The 16,942-nt window shown below is 37.0% G+C and overlaps 1 protein-coding gene across 13 annotated transcripts in view; it reads left to right on the plus strand.

Moving 5' to 3' along the window:
- The window catches only part of RABGAP1 (RAB GTPase activating protein 1), a 178,634-nt gene that overhangs the window by 36,842 nt on the left and 124,850 nt on the right, over window positions 1–16,942 (plus strand). For all 13 annotated transcript variants that reach the window (XM_088019038.1, XM_088019044.1, XM_088019045.1 and 10 more), the window contains 4 exons: window positions 9,779–10,013; window positions 10,930–11,134; window positions 13,040–13,214; window positions 13,792–13,949. In XM_088019038.1, coding sequence (XP_087875164.1) covers window positions 9,779–10,013; window positions 10,930–11,134; window positions 13,040–13,214; window positions 13,792–13,949 — 773 coding nt within the window. The remainder of the gene's footprint in view (window positions 1–9,778; window positions 10,014–10,929; window positions 11,135–13,039; window positions 13,215–13,791; window positions 13,950–16,942) is intronic.

The raw sequence follows: 16,942 nt of genomic DNA on the forward strand, positions 1-16,942 counted from the left end.
AGTCAGTTGCAGAACTACTCTGGAGGGACATGCCTGCCACCTAGGCTGCGTGGTATTACCACAGATTACCCTAATAAAGAATATCAGATAATCCAGAATTTACAAAGAGCAAAGAACAGGCAAACCACAGCAGGATCAAATCTCCCCAAAACTCGGGCATTTGAATTATTAGCTATAACTTTAAGATAAATATTTAAATAACTGAAGATTTGAAGAAAAATTTGAAAATATTAGAAATGAACAAAATTATCAAAAAATTTTAAAAGACCACGCAAACTTAGTGAAAATTAGAGCTAGTGAAGTTAAAGGTGCAACTGATGGGTTAAATAGATTAGACATGGCTGAAGAGAAAATCAAATACCTGCCAAATGAATCTGCAGAAGTTACTTGGAAAATAGACTAGAATGGGAGAGGAGGAGTTACTTGAGATAATAGCTGAATATTTTCCAGAAGTGATAAGACAGAAATCCTCCACTTCAGGGAACAGTGTGAGTCCCAATCAGGATAACAGTGAAACTGGCAAACATCACAAAGAGAAGCTCTTAAAAGGCTGAATGAAAACAGAGGTGAATTGGACATGGTTCCTATCTTCAAGATGCTTATAGCTTAGGGTAGGTGATAGTTGTTAGGATCCTTGTTGCAGTAGTGTGCACTAATCTTTTCTTTGTAACAAATTACCTCAGAATTGAGTGGCTTGAAACAATTTATTCTCATGATTTTGTCCATTGCATGGGTAGTTTTGCTGGTCTTGTTTTGGTTCATGTAACTTCACTGATCTGGTACATTGACTGGTGACTGGGCTGGATTGGGATGGTTGAATCTTTTAGTGTGGTCTTTAATCTTGGACTTCTTCACAGCAGCATGGTGGTCCTAGGGCAGACGTGGAAGCCGTAATGCATCTTTTAAGGCTAAGGCTTAGAGATTACAGGGTGTCACTTCTGCCACATTTTATTGGTTAAAGCAAGTCACAGGGCCAGTCCAGATTCTTGGGTTTAGGGAAATAGACTATACCTCTTGATGGAGGAGCTGTAGAGATATTGTGACTGTATTTAATTTTCAACTTTAATAGATATATGCTACGGTAGAGATTAACAAAGGGTGCTATAGAACAGAGAGGATGGAAACCTATCTCAGCTTGGGGGAGGAGTCTGAGAAGCCTTCTTGGAGAAGACAATGCTTTAGTTAAGCCCTTTATAGAAAGGCTTTATGTGATGGTGTAGTTATAAAGGAAAAAAACAGGTATTTTTCTTCATAAAATGGTTTGACAACTCACATCAAAATCGGAGAACTTTTCATAAATTCAGAACATGTTGTATTTTCTTTACCTGACTTCTCTGGTGTAGGAATCTTATACCCTTAGTTCTTAACCAAAGATACTCTATAAATATTGGTTGGAGGTACATTGATGAGCTAATACTTCTTTGGTGGAAAGTTCAGTTAGAGGATTTAAAATTTTATTTTAATCTTTTTCTTCTTCAAAAATCCAATGGACATTATTTTAGTTGGAAACAAGTTGCCAAACCGTACTAAAATAGCTGATACAAAAGTCACTCCTCACTTAGAATTGCCTAAACTAATCTTCTCAGTTTCTGATATTACTTGTTTTTAGTATCAGGTGATCTTGTCCTCTAATGCAGATCTTTTATTCAGCAAAGTAACTGAACCATGAACACACAGTTTAATTAAGGGGATGAGGGCGATGGCAGGGAGACACATAAGTAACCATGTCATCGTGATAAAATTCATCAAGTGCTAGAATGTAGGTATGAACAGAATTATATGACAATCTGACTTTTGCCTAGAAGAGCAAAGCATAGGTAACAATTTAGCAAAACCTTAAAGAATGATTAAGAATTACTCAAGTGAGTCTGTAATGTGTAGAAAGAGCAAGAGAATTATAAAGGGCCTAGGGTCAGGAGCATTGCATATAGTAGAATTAAATGTACTTTTCTTTTTCTCCCAAATAGCCTTTTTTGTTTTGTTTTCTGAAGTTATAAAAATAATGTGTGCTTGATACAGAAAATTCAGACAATAAGAAAAGTTAAGTAAAACCCAGTCATAATCCCATTACTTTGCAACACAGTCACAAATACTTTGGGTCTGTCTTCAGTTGACTTTTTAGGATGAGTTCACAAGGTACTCTTCCTTCTCCTTTCCCTTTTTAAATTAATGTTAATAATTCCTAATGGTAATTTAGGTTGTTTTTCTGGTCATTCCTTTACACAGTAAGATAAAGAGATGGATAGTCAAAACAGCTGCAGTTTATAAATGAGGCACAAAGTAATTTAGTGATTTATCAAAGATCACAGAACAAGTATGTGAGTGGATTTGAGATTAGTAAGGATACTTTTCCAGGATCCAAATGGGACTTCTGGTTATTTTGTGCCTTGCTTTCTGATAAAACTGAGCTTTATATACTTGTTTCAAAATGCCTTAGTTTTTACACCGAAGCTGAGTAAAATTACTGTCTGAACCATTGTCATTTATATTTTCATTACAGTCTGACACAAGTAGTGGAACTGTAGGTCATCAAAATTTGTCTTTAATTTTCTGATCGTCTATGATTTTCTCAAGTGCACACTGTTATTTCCTAAGCATGCTTTCTTGAAGACAAAAATCTCTACTGTAAAAAGATCCCAAACTGCCTAAGGTAGCTTTGGATAACTGTCAAATCAAATGGGACCTGGCTGGTATTGTTGCGGTGACAGGAAACAGGGGCTATAAAGTTAGGAGTAGAAAATTAACACCAGGAAATGACTCTGGCTGTTGCCTTTGAAACATTTTGTCCCTTGCTTCTATAAATGCAGTTTTGCTCTTAAGGAAATAGACCTGTAGCCACTTCTACCATATAAATTATTACTTTTATTTGATATATTTAGAAAGGACAGATGTTATTCCAGTAATGGGTCTTTCACATAAATAGGTGTGTTCTTAGTTTTCTCTGGATAATGGAAAGTAGAACAAATACTTTTTTTTTAACTTATTATTTGTTTTTTTCAAACCTCAACTCCAGTAGGTGGGTCAGAGTTTATTTAGAAATAGCTGAAAGTGGGGGGCAACTTGCTGGCTCAGTTGGTAGAGCATGCGACTCAATCTCAAGGTTGTAAGTTCAAGCCCCACGTGTAGGGGCTGGGTGTAGAAATTAACTTAAAAATAAAAATTTTTTTTTTAATAGCTGAAAGTGGGGTAAGGAGATACTGATTGTATGCTTACTAATTGGCAGGTACTGTGATGTGAGAAATGAGATAATTCCTGTAAAAATTACATACAGTGCCTGAATTATAAACAGTAAATGTCCTGTAATCATATTATTATTGTGTCATTGAACCCTCATGACATGATAGTCCCGTGAGATAGACATTAACACCTTCATTTTAGAGATGAGGCAATTGTGGCTCCCAGAGGTTAATTAGCCCAGAGCCAACAGAGTTAGTGTCAGAGCCATGTCCCAAACTCAGCTCTGTCTTACTGTGGAGCTCAAGTAGGACTACTAAGTACAGCTCCACAGACTATACTCCGTACAGCCAACCCTTAAGGGGTTGCTGTTCACATGGTCTGTATGTGAATGGTGCCCCCTGGAGATGTGTCACAAGCCAACTCTTATCCCCAGTTTTTACTACCACCCTGCTTTGTAAGCAGAATTATGAATAAATCATTCATCATGCAGTCTCTGTCCTTGCAAATATTTATGTTTGTGTTTACAATAGCTACTAAATTGGCTACTTTATATTTACTGTTTTTTTCTCTCAATTTGGGACTGTTTCTTAAGTACTCTCCCCTCCTTCTCTTACTCTTGTTTACATGGAGATGGACACAAATCTAAATATGGCCCTTGTATTATCCGTACATATAATCCTGTCTTTATAGAAGGCTTATGTAAAATGAACATAAGCTGTCCTGTGGTATTACCTATGCAGAGAGAAGAAGGAAAAAAATGCACAATTGAGCAAGGATCAGTAGGATTTATGAGTAATGTGGGAATGAGAGGAGTGAAGGGTGATTTTGCTCTTTCATTGGCCCACTAAGTGGATAGTAGTGCAATTCACTAATTAAAAAAAAAAAAGCAGAGATGGCACCAGGCTGGCTCAGTCGGTACAGCATGATCTTGGGGTTGTGTGTTCGAGCCCCACACTGGGCATGGAGCTTCATTAAAAAAAATAAAAAGGATACAGGAGGAGGCTCAGACAGTGATTTAAGTTGGACATACCAAGTTTGGGGTATCTGGCTGAAGATTTCTCTCTTCTTCTCAACTGTAGACAGTTGAGGAAGGGGTTGTAGTTATACATATTAGGGATTGTTTGTGTATCTTGGCAGCAGATGAGGTGGGCACAGGAGAGTCTGTAAAATGAGGTTATTATCAAAAACAAAACCATGGATGAAAAAACGAACAGTGTGTTCTCAAATTGCATCTTTCGAAGAAACCATGTTTTTTTCTATTTTTTAAAAAATAGACTGTTTTTTAGAGCAGTTTTAGGTTCATAGCAAAATTGAGAAGAAGGTATACCGATTTCTCATTTAACCCTTCTCCTTTCACATATGCATAGCCTTCGCCACCATGAATATCTCCTTTCTATTTTAAGTTGATTGAGGTAAAATTTACACACAGTAACATGCAGCCCTTTTAGGTGTACAGTCCTATAAGCTTTAGTGAGTGCAAACTCTTATATAATAACCACCAGCACCACAATTAAGATGCAGAATATTTTTATCACTCCAGAAGTTTCCTTTGTGCTTCTTTTTCGTCCATCCTCTTATCTCTTTCCCAGCTCCTGGCAACCAGTGATCTGATTTCTGTCCCTGAAGTTGTGCTTTTCCAGGATGCTGTATAAATGTAATCTTATAGTATGGTGTAGCCTTTTATGTCTGGCTTATTTTACTTGGAATAATCCATGCTATTGCATGTATTAATTCATCCCTTTTTATTGCTGAGTAGTATTCCATTGTATAGATATATGGAAGTTTTGTTTATCCACTAAGCAGTTGATAAACACTTATATTCAGTTTTTGGTGATTATGAATAATACTGCTATAAACATTCACAGTCAGGACATGTTTTAATTTTCTTGGGTAAATACCTAGGACTGAGTCATATGGTAAGTGTATATTTAACTATAAAATTTACAAAAAACAGCTGAAGTGAGTCTACCATTTTGCATTCCCACCAGCAGTGTATGAGAGTTTTTCAGTTATGACGTGTCTTTGCCAATCCTTGGTATTGTTAGCATTGTTTTGAATGTAATTTTAGCCAATCTTATAGGTATATGAAGGCATCCTAGGGCGGTTTCAGTTTCTCTAATGGCTAATGAATTGAGTTTCTCTCACGTGCTTATTAGTTAACCATCTGTATACCTTTGGTGAAATGCCCATTTTTTTAAATTGGGTTGCTTGTTTCCTTATTGAGTTATAAGACATTCTGGATATAAATCCTTCATCAGATACATATTCTCCAAGTCTTGTGGCTTATGTTTTCATTCTCTGAAGTGTCTTTTGAGCAGAAGTTTCTAGTTTTGATAAAGCATATTTTATCATTTTTTTAAAGATTTATTTTTATTTTAGAGAGCAAGAGCATAGGGGAAAGGGGCCGGGGGAGAGGGAGAGAGAGAGTCTCAAGCAGACTCCATGCTGAGTGCAGAGCCTGAAGCAGGGGCTCAATCTCACAACCCTGAGATGTGACCTGAGTCAGAACCAGGAGTCGGATGCTTAACCGACTGTGCCACCCAGGCACCCCTATCATTTTTTTTTCTTTTATGCTACTTTTTGTGTCACTAAAAATCTCTGTGTTCCAGGATTTTCATAGGTTTTTTCCTTTTTTTCTGTAAGTTTTATGGCTTTAGGATTTACATTTAGACCTGTGATCCATTTTGCATTAATTTTTGTATGTGATGTGAAGTATTGGCTGAGCTTCATGTTTTTGCATAGGTATGGATGTCAAGTTAATTGTTCCAGTCCCATTTCTTTTATTCTCTTTCTCCATTAAATTATCTTCTCAACTTTATTGAAACCAATTGGCCATATATGTGTCAGTCTATTTCTGGATTCTGTTTTGTTCCATTGATCTGTTTGTCTACCCTTTGACTAATATTGCAGTGTGTTATTTTAGAGATGATTGTGTTATCTGTTAAGAATGCTGTTGGCAGGGCACCTGGGTGGCTCAGTCGTTAGGCATCTGCCTTCGGCTCAGATCATGATCCCAGGGTCCTGGGATCGAGCCCCGTATCCGGCTCCCTGCTCGGCAGGAAGCCTGCTTCTCCCTCTCCCACTCCCCCTGCTTGTGTTCCTTCTCTCACTGTGTCTCTCTCTGTCTCTGTCAAGTAAATACATAAAAATCTTAAAAAAAAAAAAAAAAAAAGAATGCTGTTGGCATCAGGGAACAGAAAACCGTATTAATAGTGGGTTTATTTTCTGTTACAACACGAAGTATAGCGATAAGTAGTTGTTGGTTTGTTTAAGCTATTCATCAATACCAGGAGTCAATAAACTACAGTCTGCTGGCCTAATCTGACCTGCCAACTGTTTTGTAAATCACCTGTGGCGGTTCTTCAAAATGCATATGCCCAGGCTCTACCTCTGAGACTGATTTACTTGTTAGGTTGGGACCTGAGAGGACGGAGGGAGGAGCACATATTTGAATTTTAACATGCTTCCTGGTAATATTTGTTATTATGCTGTGTAGTCATGGTTAAGAACACTTCCCCCTAAATACTTCAACATGCACTTCATTAAATAGTTTCATTTTATTTACAGCTATTTTTTTTTAGGTATGCACAATGATATATGCACATTTTAGGCAAACATTCTCCGAGTTTTGACAAATGTGCACAGTTGTTTAATGGAGACTCCGATCAAAATTACATTACTATTATCCCAAAATGTCTCATGTTCCTCAATCTGCCCTCTTACCCAACATGCAGAGACAGCTACTACTCTGATTTTTTCCACCATGGATTAGTTTTGCCTGTTCTAGAACTTCATAGAGTTGGAACCATACAGTGCATACTGCGTTACGCAAGGCTTCTCTCATGCAGCATGTTTTAGAGATTTACCCATGGTGTTGCTTGTGTCACGAATTTGTTCCTTTTTGTTGTTGAGCAACACTCCATTTGTTAAATGTACCACAGTCTGTGTAGCCATTCCCCAAGATCAATATCTGGAATAAAGCTGCCACGAACATTCAAAAAAAAAAAAAAACCCATTAACCTAAAGTTAGTTCTTAGAGCATGGTCCCCAGACTAGCAGTATCACCATCTCCTGGAAACTTTTTAAAAATGCAGATTATCAGGTCCACCCAGACTCACTGAATTGGAATTCATTTGGGGCCCAACAGTTTGTGTCTTAAAAGTTCTCCAGGTGCTTCTGATGCATGCCAAAGTTTGAGAACCCTGAAAGGCATTGCTGAATGTTTCCTAGATAAGCCTAGGGAAAACTGTCTTTAAAAAAAGCGAACAACGGATGAGCGCCTGGGTGGCTCAGTTGGTTAAACGTCTACCTTCAGCTCAGGTCATGATCCCAGGGTCCTGGGATCGAGTCCCACATCAGGCTCCCTGCTCAGTGGGGAGTCTGCTTCTCCCTCTCCATTTCCCCCCTGCTCATGATCTCTCTCTCATTCACTCTCTCTCTCTCTCTCTCAAATAAATAAATAAGATCTTTAAAAAACAAACAGGGTTCCTCGCTAGCTAAGTCAATCGAGCATGCAGTTCTTGATATCAGGGTCATGAGTTCAAGCCCCATGTTGGGCATAGAGATTACTTAATAAAAAAAAATTTTTAAATAAAACAAAAACAACGAAGAAAACTGGTGTAAGTATGTATATTATTATGTCACAGACAGTAATTTTGAAATTAAATTGAAGGTTCACAAATCTAACATAATTGTTGAGTACTGTATTGACCCTAATCATCCAAAGCATATGTTGCATTGCTGTCTTTAAACAGCTTTTAAAAATCAGCATGTTTGTGTGTATACATTTCTTTTTCCTAGTCTTTAAGGAAGAGTTGAGGAAGTAGAAGGCAGTTCTTATGTTTATAGACTTTATAAACGAAAGAAGAATGCAAGATAAACATGTATAAACACAAAATATAAGCATATAAGCATGTTTTCTTTCAGGCTTAGGTGTATTTTTATTGATGAATATATGAAAATGTAGGCACCCTATCCAACAGGAAACGTGAGCTTAATTACCCTATAAACCAAAGAACAAAACAGTACTTTGTAACATGTAAAATATAATGTCTTCTCTTTGATTTAGTTTACTCTTTTGGTGATAGTCTCCCCAGTTATTACTAATTACACAAACATGGAGTCTAATATCTTTTTTCCATCTGTCTTCAGGAAGCTGTAACTATCCTACTTATGTTCTTTTTCCCCTTAGAAAACAGTTTAGGTTCAATTAGACTATCTTTTGTTTACTGCAGGTGATAGAGTAATTGCTCTCCAGTTCTGAAAGAATGAGAGGGTAATTGGAACTAAGCTGTGGTTTGTTTTTTTGATGACTTAAAAAACTTCTGAAAGTAGAACTCCTGAAAGAAGAAATTTGCATTCATGGATGTGTAGGATCAGGCGTAACAAACAATTAAAATTACTTGACCCACTTGTAGTTCCATTAGCAGTAACTGTAAACATAAAATGAAGTTCAGGGAAATAGACATTGTCACTGAAGCCACAAGGCTGAACACCTGTGTGGCCCTTATTTCCAAGGCAAGAGTAGCTGACATGTTAGATTTCGTTGGGAAAATGTCAGCAAAAAAGACTTAAGACTGTTTCTCAGTTATAATTTACAGCCAAAGGAACTTGAAGCTTATAGAGTTATAAAAAAATGTTTGAACTGAGTTCTTTGGTAGTCCAGAGGTATGTCTGTTATTATTGGAATTTTGCTTCTAACTTTTGTGTTGATTTGACTGGAAGGACCTCATTCTTTTTAAAACAGTCTCCTAGCCCCACCCATTTTACCTTTTTTTCAGGTTTTAGTCTTCAGAAAGCCTCCTAAATCAGCCCCCTTTCTTCATCATGACTTTTTCTAACTTGTTTTGTTAAATTTTTTTTAGTGTTTCTTGAATAAGCATTTAGTGACAATACTGGGTTTTGTCACTTGTGGTTTTCCTTAACATCGGTCAGTCTTCTCTTGATTTTGCACTTGTTTACTTCCTTATTGAGCAACTAATAATAAACCATCATGACTCTAGAAAAACACTTGACACTGAAATGGAATGCTTCTCCTCAGGCCATTTTATACATACCAGCTTTATTCAGGTGCCTCAGAACTTTAAGAAACTGTTCATATCAAAGGAGTCTCCCTTAGAATTACAAGAGACTGACTTTTATATAGTAGGAGTGGTAAAATACATGTGAAAATTTATTACCTAATCAGTCTGTTTCTATGATAACTTTTGCAAGCAAACACATTTTCCCTGTTTCTTAAAGATTAAAGAAGCCCCTAAAGATACGCCTCTTAACAGATGATTTCTCACCAGACAAGTAAGATTACAGATATTTTAATTGTTAGTTGACGCCACTGTAGAAAAGTTTCAGGAACACTGTCACATACATTTCTGGGCAATAATCTCAAATTCACTATACACTTTTTCCATGAAAAAAGAATTAAGAGAGCAGCTGCAGCTCTTATTTATTGCAGATCCTGATTTATTCTGTTTTTGAAAAACATTCAGAAGATATCTTTGTATCAAAAGAAATGCTGATGATTTTCTCTAGAATACGGACCCATTTGAATTAGTACTGGCCTTTCTTTCTCACTTTGCTGATTGTGTGTATTTGTGACCCTTAGATTATAGGGAATGGAAGTGAGCAGCAGCTGCAAAAAGAGCTAGCAGATGTGCTGATGGATCCTCCAATGGACGACCAGCCAGGGGACAAGGAACTTGTGGAAAGGTCGCAACTGGATGGTGAAGGAGATGGACCTCTTTCTAACCAACTCTCAGCTTCATCCACCATTAACCCTGTGCCATTAGTAGGGCTCCAAAAACCAGAGATGAGCTTGCCAGTGAAACCTGGACAAGGAGGTTAGGACTGCTGCATTGCTTGCTTAACTGAAGGTTATTGTTTTTAATATGTGAGTGCCTACCCTATACTAGGTTTGATTCAGAGCAAGCAAAAACCATTATCTGTGTTTTCTAGAATGTTCAGATTCTAGATTTAGGAGGATGTGAGAAGGGTAGGTATATGTACCATTCTCATTTTCCTTTAAATGTATGTCATTGATATCAAAGGAAGAGATAACAGCAGTTAAATGACATTGAGGAAGTCTTATTTCAGAACGTTTCAAGATTTTTCCAAGGAAGAAGGAATTTGAGTACAGTGTTGGAGATGTGGAGGAGTAATGCTAGGGGAAGAGATATTTGCTGCAGGTCTGTATAGATAGCTCTTTGGGAGTAGTTGCCAGGTTTTTTTAAAAGGGAGCCAAAAGGCACCACAGAAGAGGAGGAATAGGGGAATTATAAAGGCTCATTGGGAAAAATAGAGTGTTAAAACTATGCAGCTTTATTGGGAAAGGGAAACCACGGGTATTGGGAGAACATTAAGTGGCTAAGATGATGAATGAGAGAAATAAAGCAATACAGATCAGGAAGAAGACAGAGATAGGATTTTTCACAGTGGCAAAATGCTAAATATATTTTTGACCTAAATGTAAATTATAAAGTCAAAACAAATTAGAAGAAGCAAAAATGTAAATCAGATCTAACTGCAGATCACATTTTAGATTTGGGAATGACAGTAAAGCAATCCCTAAAAATTTTGGTGTTAGTGACAGTTTTAATGTGAAATTTCTGGCTTTAATGGGCAGTTCTTCTGGGGCAATGACATATTATCTCATTAGTTCTTAATTGTAGACCTAAGTGTAACTTTTAGGTTTTTACTTGGTATTCATGTCAACAAAATACTAAAATGAAAGTAACTTTCCATTACCATTTCTTTCAGATTCTGAAGGGTCAAGTCCTTTCACACCAGCTGCTGATGAGGACAGTGTAGTTTTCAGCAAACTAACTTATTTAGGCTGTGCCTCAGTAAATGCTCCCAGGAGTGAAGTGGAAGCCTTAAGGATGATGTCCATCTTAAGAAGCCAGTGTCAGATTTCCCTAGATGTAACCCTGTCAGTGCCGAATGTATCTGAAGGAACTGTGAGGTAAGACCAGTTTCTTGAAATGTTCAGATCAGATTTCTGCCCTACAGATTTAGAAAGAAGCGGTAGTGAACAAAATACATAATTATTTTATTCATGTAATGTTTAATTCACCTGGCACTTATGTCTTCCAAGGATTGTGACCCAGATGAAAATTAGTCACTCATTTGAACAGTTTTTTATATTCTTCCCCACCCTAGTTGTGTGGGGTACATTAAAAATTTAAATGTTTTGGAGATAACATATTGAAATATGTTGATCTGAAAGTATATATATTTCCTCTGTTCCACCAGTACAGATACTAGCTTGACACAGTAGTTCAATATGAAGTTTCATATTGAATCTAACAGAACATATTAGAATCAATAATAATATTGACATATCAGAATCAGCATTTTTTAAAAGATTTATTTATTTTAGAGCATGCACACACGAGTGGGGGAAGGGGCAGAGGAAGAGGGAGAGAGATTCCTCAAGTAGACTCCCCACTGAGCATGGAGCCTGATGCAGGGCTCGATCCCAGGACCCTGAGATCATGACCTGAGCCAAAATTAAGAGTCGGATGCTTAATAGACTGAGCAACCCAGGTGCCCCTGTTAATGTGAAACTTCTCATAAAATTTGTTTAGTGCTCATTTCTATGTCCTTCTTAGTAGTTATTACCCAGCTGAAGTTATACTTTGTTCTGATACATTTTAATTCTGTAGACATACAAAAACCAGTTTCTCTTGCCCATGTTTCCAGAGTTTTCATGAAAGTGCCTTTGAATGTGAATTAGGTCCCCTTCCTGTGTATTTCCATTATGCACAGGGACCCTTGGGCTTTCCTCATTAATGGCCCTGCCCATTTAGTGTTGAAATTGCAGTTTCTTTTCATTACTTTCATATTTGTGTCTTAAGCGTCCAGAACAGAACCTGGAATATTGTAGGTATCATGGAAGTATTTGTGAACCAATACATATTTGAATGAATGACACACCTTTGATTTTCAGTAAATGGCATCCTTTTGATTTTAGTAATTATCTTTTTTTAGGTGTTAACATTTTGTACACTCTTATTTGCCATGAATCAGAAGAATATGTTTCACTCTGAGAAAGTACATCAGTTTTTTATTTTTTAAATAATACAGCAGATTAGGTCATTTTTTAGGAGGTAATGAGAAACACAGCTTTAATGATTCATTTTGGTAGTCTAATTTACCCATTGATCTAGTCTTTATTTAGGTACAGACTATATAGGAGAAACCTGTGTACTTATTCTTTGTCTTTCTGCTTGCCTCCCTAAAGCATAAGATTATGTAGGTTTTAATACCATGGAATTATGTAATTAATAACTTCAGGAATCTACATATGACTTTTTTTTTTTTTTAAAGATTTTATTTTATTTGACAGGTAGAGACACAGAGAGGGAACACAAGCAGGGGGAGTGGGAGAGGGAGAAGCAGGCCTCTCGCCCAGCAGAGAGCCCGATGCGGGGCTCGATCCCAGGACCCTGAGATCACGACCTGAGCCGAAGGCAGACGCTTAACGACTGAGCCACCCAGGCGCCCCCACATATGACTTACTTATTAAGACTTAAGATTGGGGCACCTGGGTGGCTCAGTCATTAAGCGTCTGCCTTCGGCTCAGGTCATGTTCCCAGTGTCCTGGGATCGAGCCCCTCATCAGGTTCCCAGCTCGGCGGGAAGCCTGCTTCTCCCTCTCCCACTCCCCCTGCTTGTGTTCCCACTCTCGCTGTCACTCTCTGTCAAATAAATAAAAAAAAACAAAAACAAAAACAAGAATATGATTAGCATACCAAAAATGGTTTATATGATCTTGCTAGAATGATGAGTCTCGAATCATAATATGGATATAGTGAAAATAGTCCATAATCTCTCTAAGCTCTCTGTAACTTTTTTTCCTGAACAGACTCTTAGATCCTCAGACAAACACTGAAATAGCAAACTACCCTATCTACAAAATCCTGTTCTGTGTCAGAGGGCATGATGGAACTCCTGAGAGTGACTGTTTTGCTTTCACTGAAAGTCATTACAATGCAGAGCTCTTCAGAATACATGTCTTCCGGTGCGAAATACAAGAAGCTGTAAGTCCTTACCAGAAAAGTGTCTGCAAATGAAACTTCACCTGTACCCTCACTGTGTTGAAGTTAATTGCGGTATTTATTATGGTCACTTAATAAGCCAAATGAAATTCGTTGCTGTTTTATTCATCCCAGCCTGATGGGCTGAAATATAAAGAAACTAGAAGTTTGGGTAACCAGAACCTTGTTGCTAAGAGTGTCAGAGACTAGGACTGCTTCTTGATGTAGGCATCTTGGTTTCAGGAGTGACACATTTCCAAACTGTTCTTTTAAAGCTAATCTTGTAGGATTTTTTTTTATTTATAATATATTCAGAATGTTTTTAACAATTTTGGAAATTATTTTTCAGTTGGATTTCTTGTGTTTATAACCATTTCTTTTTTAAAACCCCTTCTCTGGCCATTTTTAGTGTTGCTTGCTTTCTAGGCCTAACAAATTATTTACCAAAAGAAATCCATGGGGGAAAGATGAATTATCCCCCACCCCCAACACACACACACAAAATAGGTAACCTTCAGCCTTAATAAAGGTTATTTTGTTTTTTCTGGTAACAGCCCATTTTCTAACTTGTCTGTTGTAGGTAAGCCGGATACTTTACAGTTTTGCCACTGCCTTCCGCCGTTCCGCCAAGCAGACCCCACTTTCAGCAACTGCTGCACCCCAAACTCCTGACAGTGACATCTTTACCTTCTCTGTGTCTTTAGAAATAAAAGAAGATGATGGTAAAGGTTATTTTAGGTAGGGTATTTTATTCTGCCTTTTTTTTTTCAAGTTTGTATTAACATGCTGTATCTGTGGTTCAAGGGAAACTCTGGGTCAGATTATATAACTTTCATGTATAAAATGATTGCTTTTATAGGTAGAGTTTTTTTATATTGTAAATGATAAAAGGAAATAGGCAAATTTGCAGAGGAAAGATTTTTTTATTTAAATTTTTAAAAATTTTAATTTCAGTATAATTAACAGGCAGTGTTATATTAGTTTCAGGTACGTAATACAGTGCTCGCTTCGGCAGCACATATACTAAAAATAGGTACATAATACAGAGATTTAAAAACTATACTCAGCACTCATCACAATAAGTGGTTTCTTAAAACCCATCACCAGTTTACCCATCCCACTCACGTCCCTCCCTCTGGTAACTATCAGTTTGTTCTGTATAGTTAAGAGTCTGATATTTGAGTTGTCTCTTTTTACCTTTGTTCCTTTTGTTTCTTAAATTCCATGTGTAATTGAAATCATATGGTATTTGTGTTTCTCTAATTATGGAAGCAGCCCAAGTGTCCATCAATAGATGAATGGATAAAGAAGATGTGATACATATAATGGAATATTGTTCAGCCATAAAAAAAGAATGAAATCTTGCCATTTGCAAAAGCATGGATGAGGTTATAATGCTAAGTGAAATCAGAAAAAAGCTGATTTCTTTTCATTTTTTGTCTTTTTTATGGCTGAGTAATATTCCATGGTATGCATTTTTGTGTATACACACACCCCCCACATCTTCTTTATCCATTCATCTACTGATGGGCACTTTGGGCTGCTTTCCTGATTGGGCTATTTAAGTAATGCTTCAGTAGACATAGGGGTGCATATATCTTTTGGAATTAGTGTTTGTATATTCTTTGGGTAAATACCCAGTAGGGAAATTACTGGATCATAAGATAGTTCTGTTTTCCACAGTGGCTGCACCAGTTTGCTTTACCCCCAGTAGTGCACCGGGGTTCCGTTTTCTCCATATCCTCACCAACACTTGTTATTTCTTGTCTTTTTTGATACTAGCCATTCTGACAGGTGTGAGGTGGTATCTTATTGTGGTTTTGATTTGCATTTCCCCAATGATGAGTGATGTTGAGCATCTATCTTTTCATGTGTCTGTTGGCCATCTGTATGTCATCTTTGAAGAAGTGTCTTTTCATGTTTTCTGTCCTCTTTTAAATTGGATTATTTGTTTTTTGGGTGTCGAATTGTATAAGTTCTTTTTTTTTTTAAGATTTTATTTATTTATTTGTCAGAGCAAGCACACAAGCAGGGGCAGCAACAGGCAGAGGGAGAAGCAGGCCCCCCACTGAGGAGGGAGCCCGATGCGGGACTCGATCCCAGGACCCTGGGATCATGACCTGAGCCGAAGGCAGGTGCTTAACTGACTGAGCCACCCAGGTGTCCTGTATAATTTCTTTATATACTTTGGATACAAACCCTTTATTGGATGTATCATTTGCAGATATCTTCTCCAGTTCAGAAGGTTGGCTTTTAGTTTTGTTGATTGTTTCCTTTACTGTGCAGAAGCTTTTTATTTTGATGTAGTCACAATAGTTTATTTTTGCTTTTGCTTCCCTTGCCTTAGGGGACATATCTAGAAAAATGTTGCTGTGACCAGTGTCAGAGAAGTTACTACCTGTGCTCTCCTCTAGGATTTTTATGGTTTCAGATCTCACATTTAGGTCTTTAATCCATTTTGAGTTTATTTTTGTGTATGGTGTAAGAAGGTGGTCCAGTTTCATTGTTTTGAATATTCCTGTCCGGTTTTCCCAACACCATTTGTTGAAGAGATGGTCTTTTTCCCATTGTATATTCATTACTCCTTGTCTAAGATTAATTGACCATATAATTGTGGGTTTATTTCTGGGCTCTCTATTCTTTTCCATTGATCTATGTGTCTGTTTTTGTGCCAGTACCATACTGTTTTGCTTACAACAGCTTTGTCATACATTTTGAAATCTGTGATTTGATACCTTCATTTTTGTTCTCCTTTTTCAAGATTTCTTTGGCTAATTCAGAGTTTTTTATGATGCCGTACAAATTTTAGGATTATTTGTTGTAGTTCTGTGAAAAATGCTGTTGGTATTTTGATAGAGATTGCATTAAATCTGTAGATTGCTTTGGGTAATATGGACATGTTCTCCCAATCCATGAGCATGAAATATCTTTCTGTTTGTGTTATCTTCAGAGCATAGGTCTTTCACTGTTTTGGTATTTTACTGTTTTTGGTGCAGTTGTAAATGGCACTGTTTTCTTAATTTCTCTCTTCAAGAGGCAAGATTTGAAGAATTTTAAAGCTATTAAATTCTTTCGGTGGGGAAATATGTCACGTTACTTTGTTCTTCTAGACTCAAAGTAACTGGCCGACTGCTGTTATGAAATATGACAGAAGCTAAGCCTGCTGGATTTGTAGCTGGTTAATTTGTTTTAATAATCTAAAGATCTTAAGGCTGTTGACATCAGGTTTTCCATTATAGTTTATCTGAACACATTGGGGATGAGGAGAAATGAGGTCTGTGTCTGAAGTCTTAACCTTGCATGTATGGTCAGAAATAATTGGTTTGGGCTTTTAAGTAAAATGGTACTTTTTTTGAGTAGTGGAAAGAACCCTAGAATAGAAATAAAGACTTAGATTTAGTTAATTATTGCTGCTATTAACACTGTGAACTTTTCCAAGTTTCTTTATCTCCTGGCAGTAGTTCCCTTACTTAGAAAATAAGCTGGCTAGACTCTAAAGTGCTTTCTAACTTTAAAATACTACGGTCACGAGATGATTGTTTTGTTTTGTTTTGTTTTTAACCCATATCACACATTAGGTGCTTCTTGGATCATAATTGACAGTTGCATATTCAAAGTCTCTTTCCTTCATGACTACCTCATAAAATGGGTAAAATAAAATAGCATTAAAATGTGAGTGATTTCTATTTTGCTTTCAAATTAGAAAGCACAATGATGACTGGTTTATTTAT

This window comes from Eumetopias jubatus, unplaced genomic scaffold, assembly GCF_037043125.1.
Source record: "Eumetopias jubatus isolate StellerSeaLion01/CBP00866 unplaced genomic scaffold, mEumJub1_p1.0 scaffold_15, whole genome shotgun sequence".
NCBI classification, from domain to species: Eukaryota; Metazoa; Chordata; class Mammalia; order Carnivora; family Otariidae; genus Eumetopias; species Eumetopias jubatus.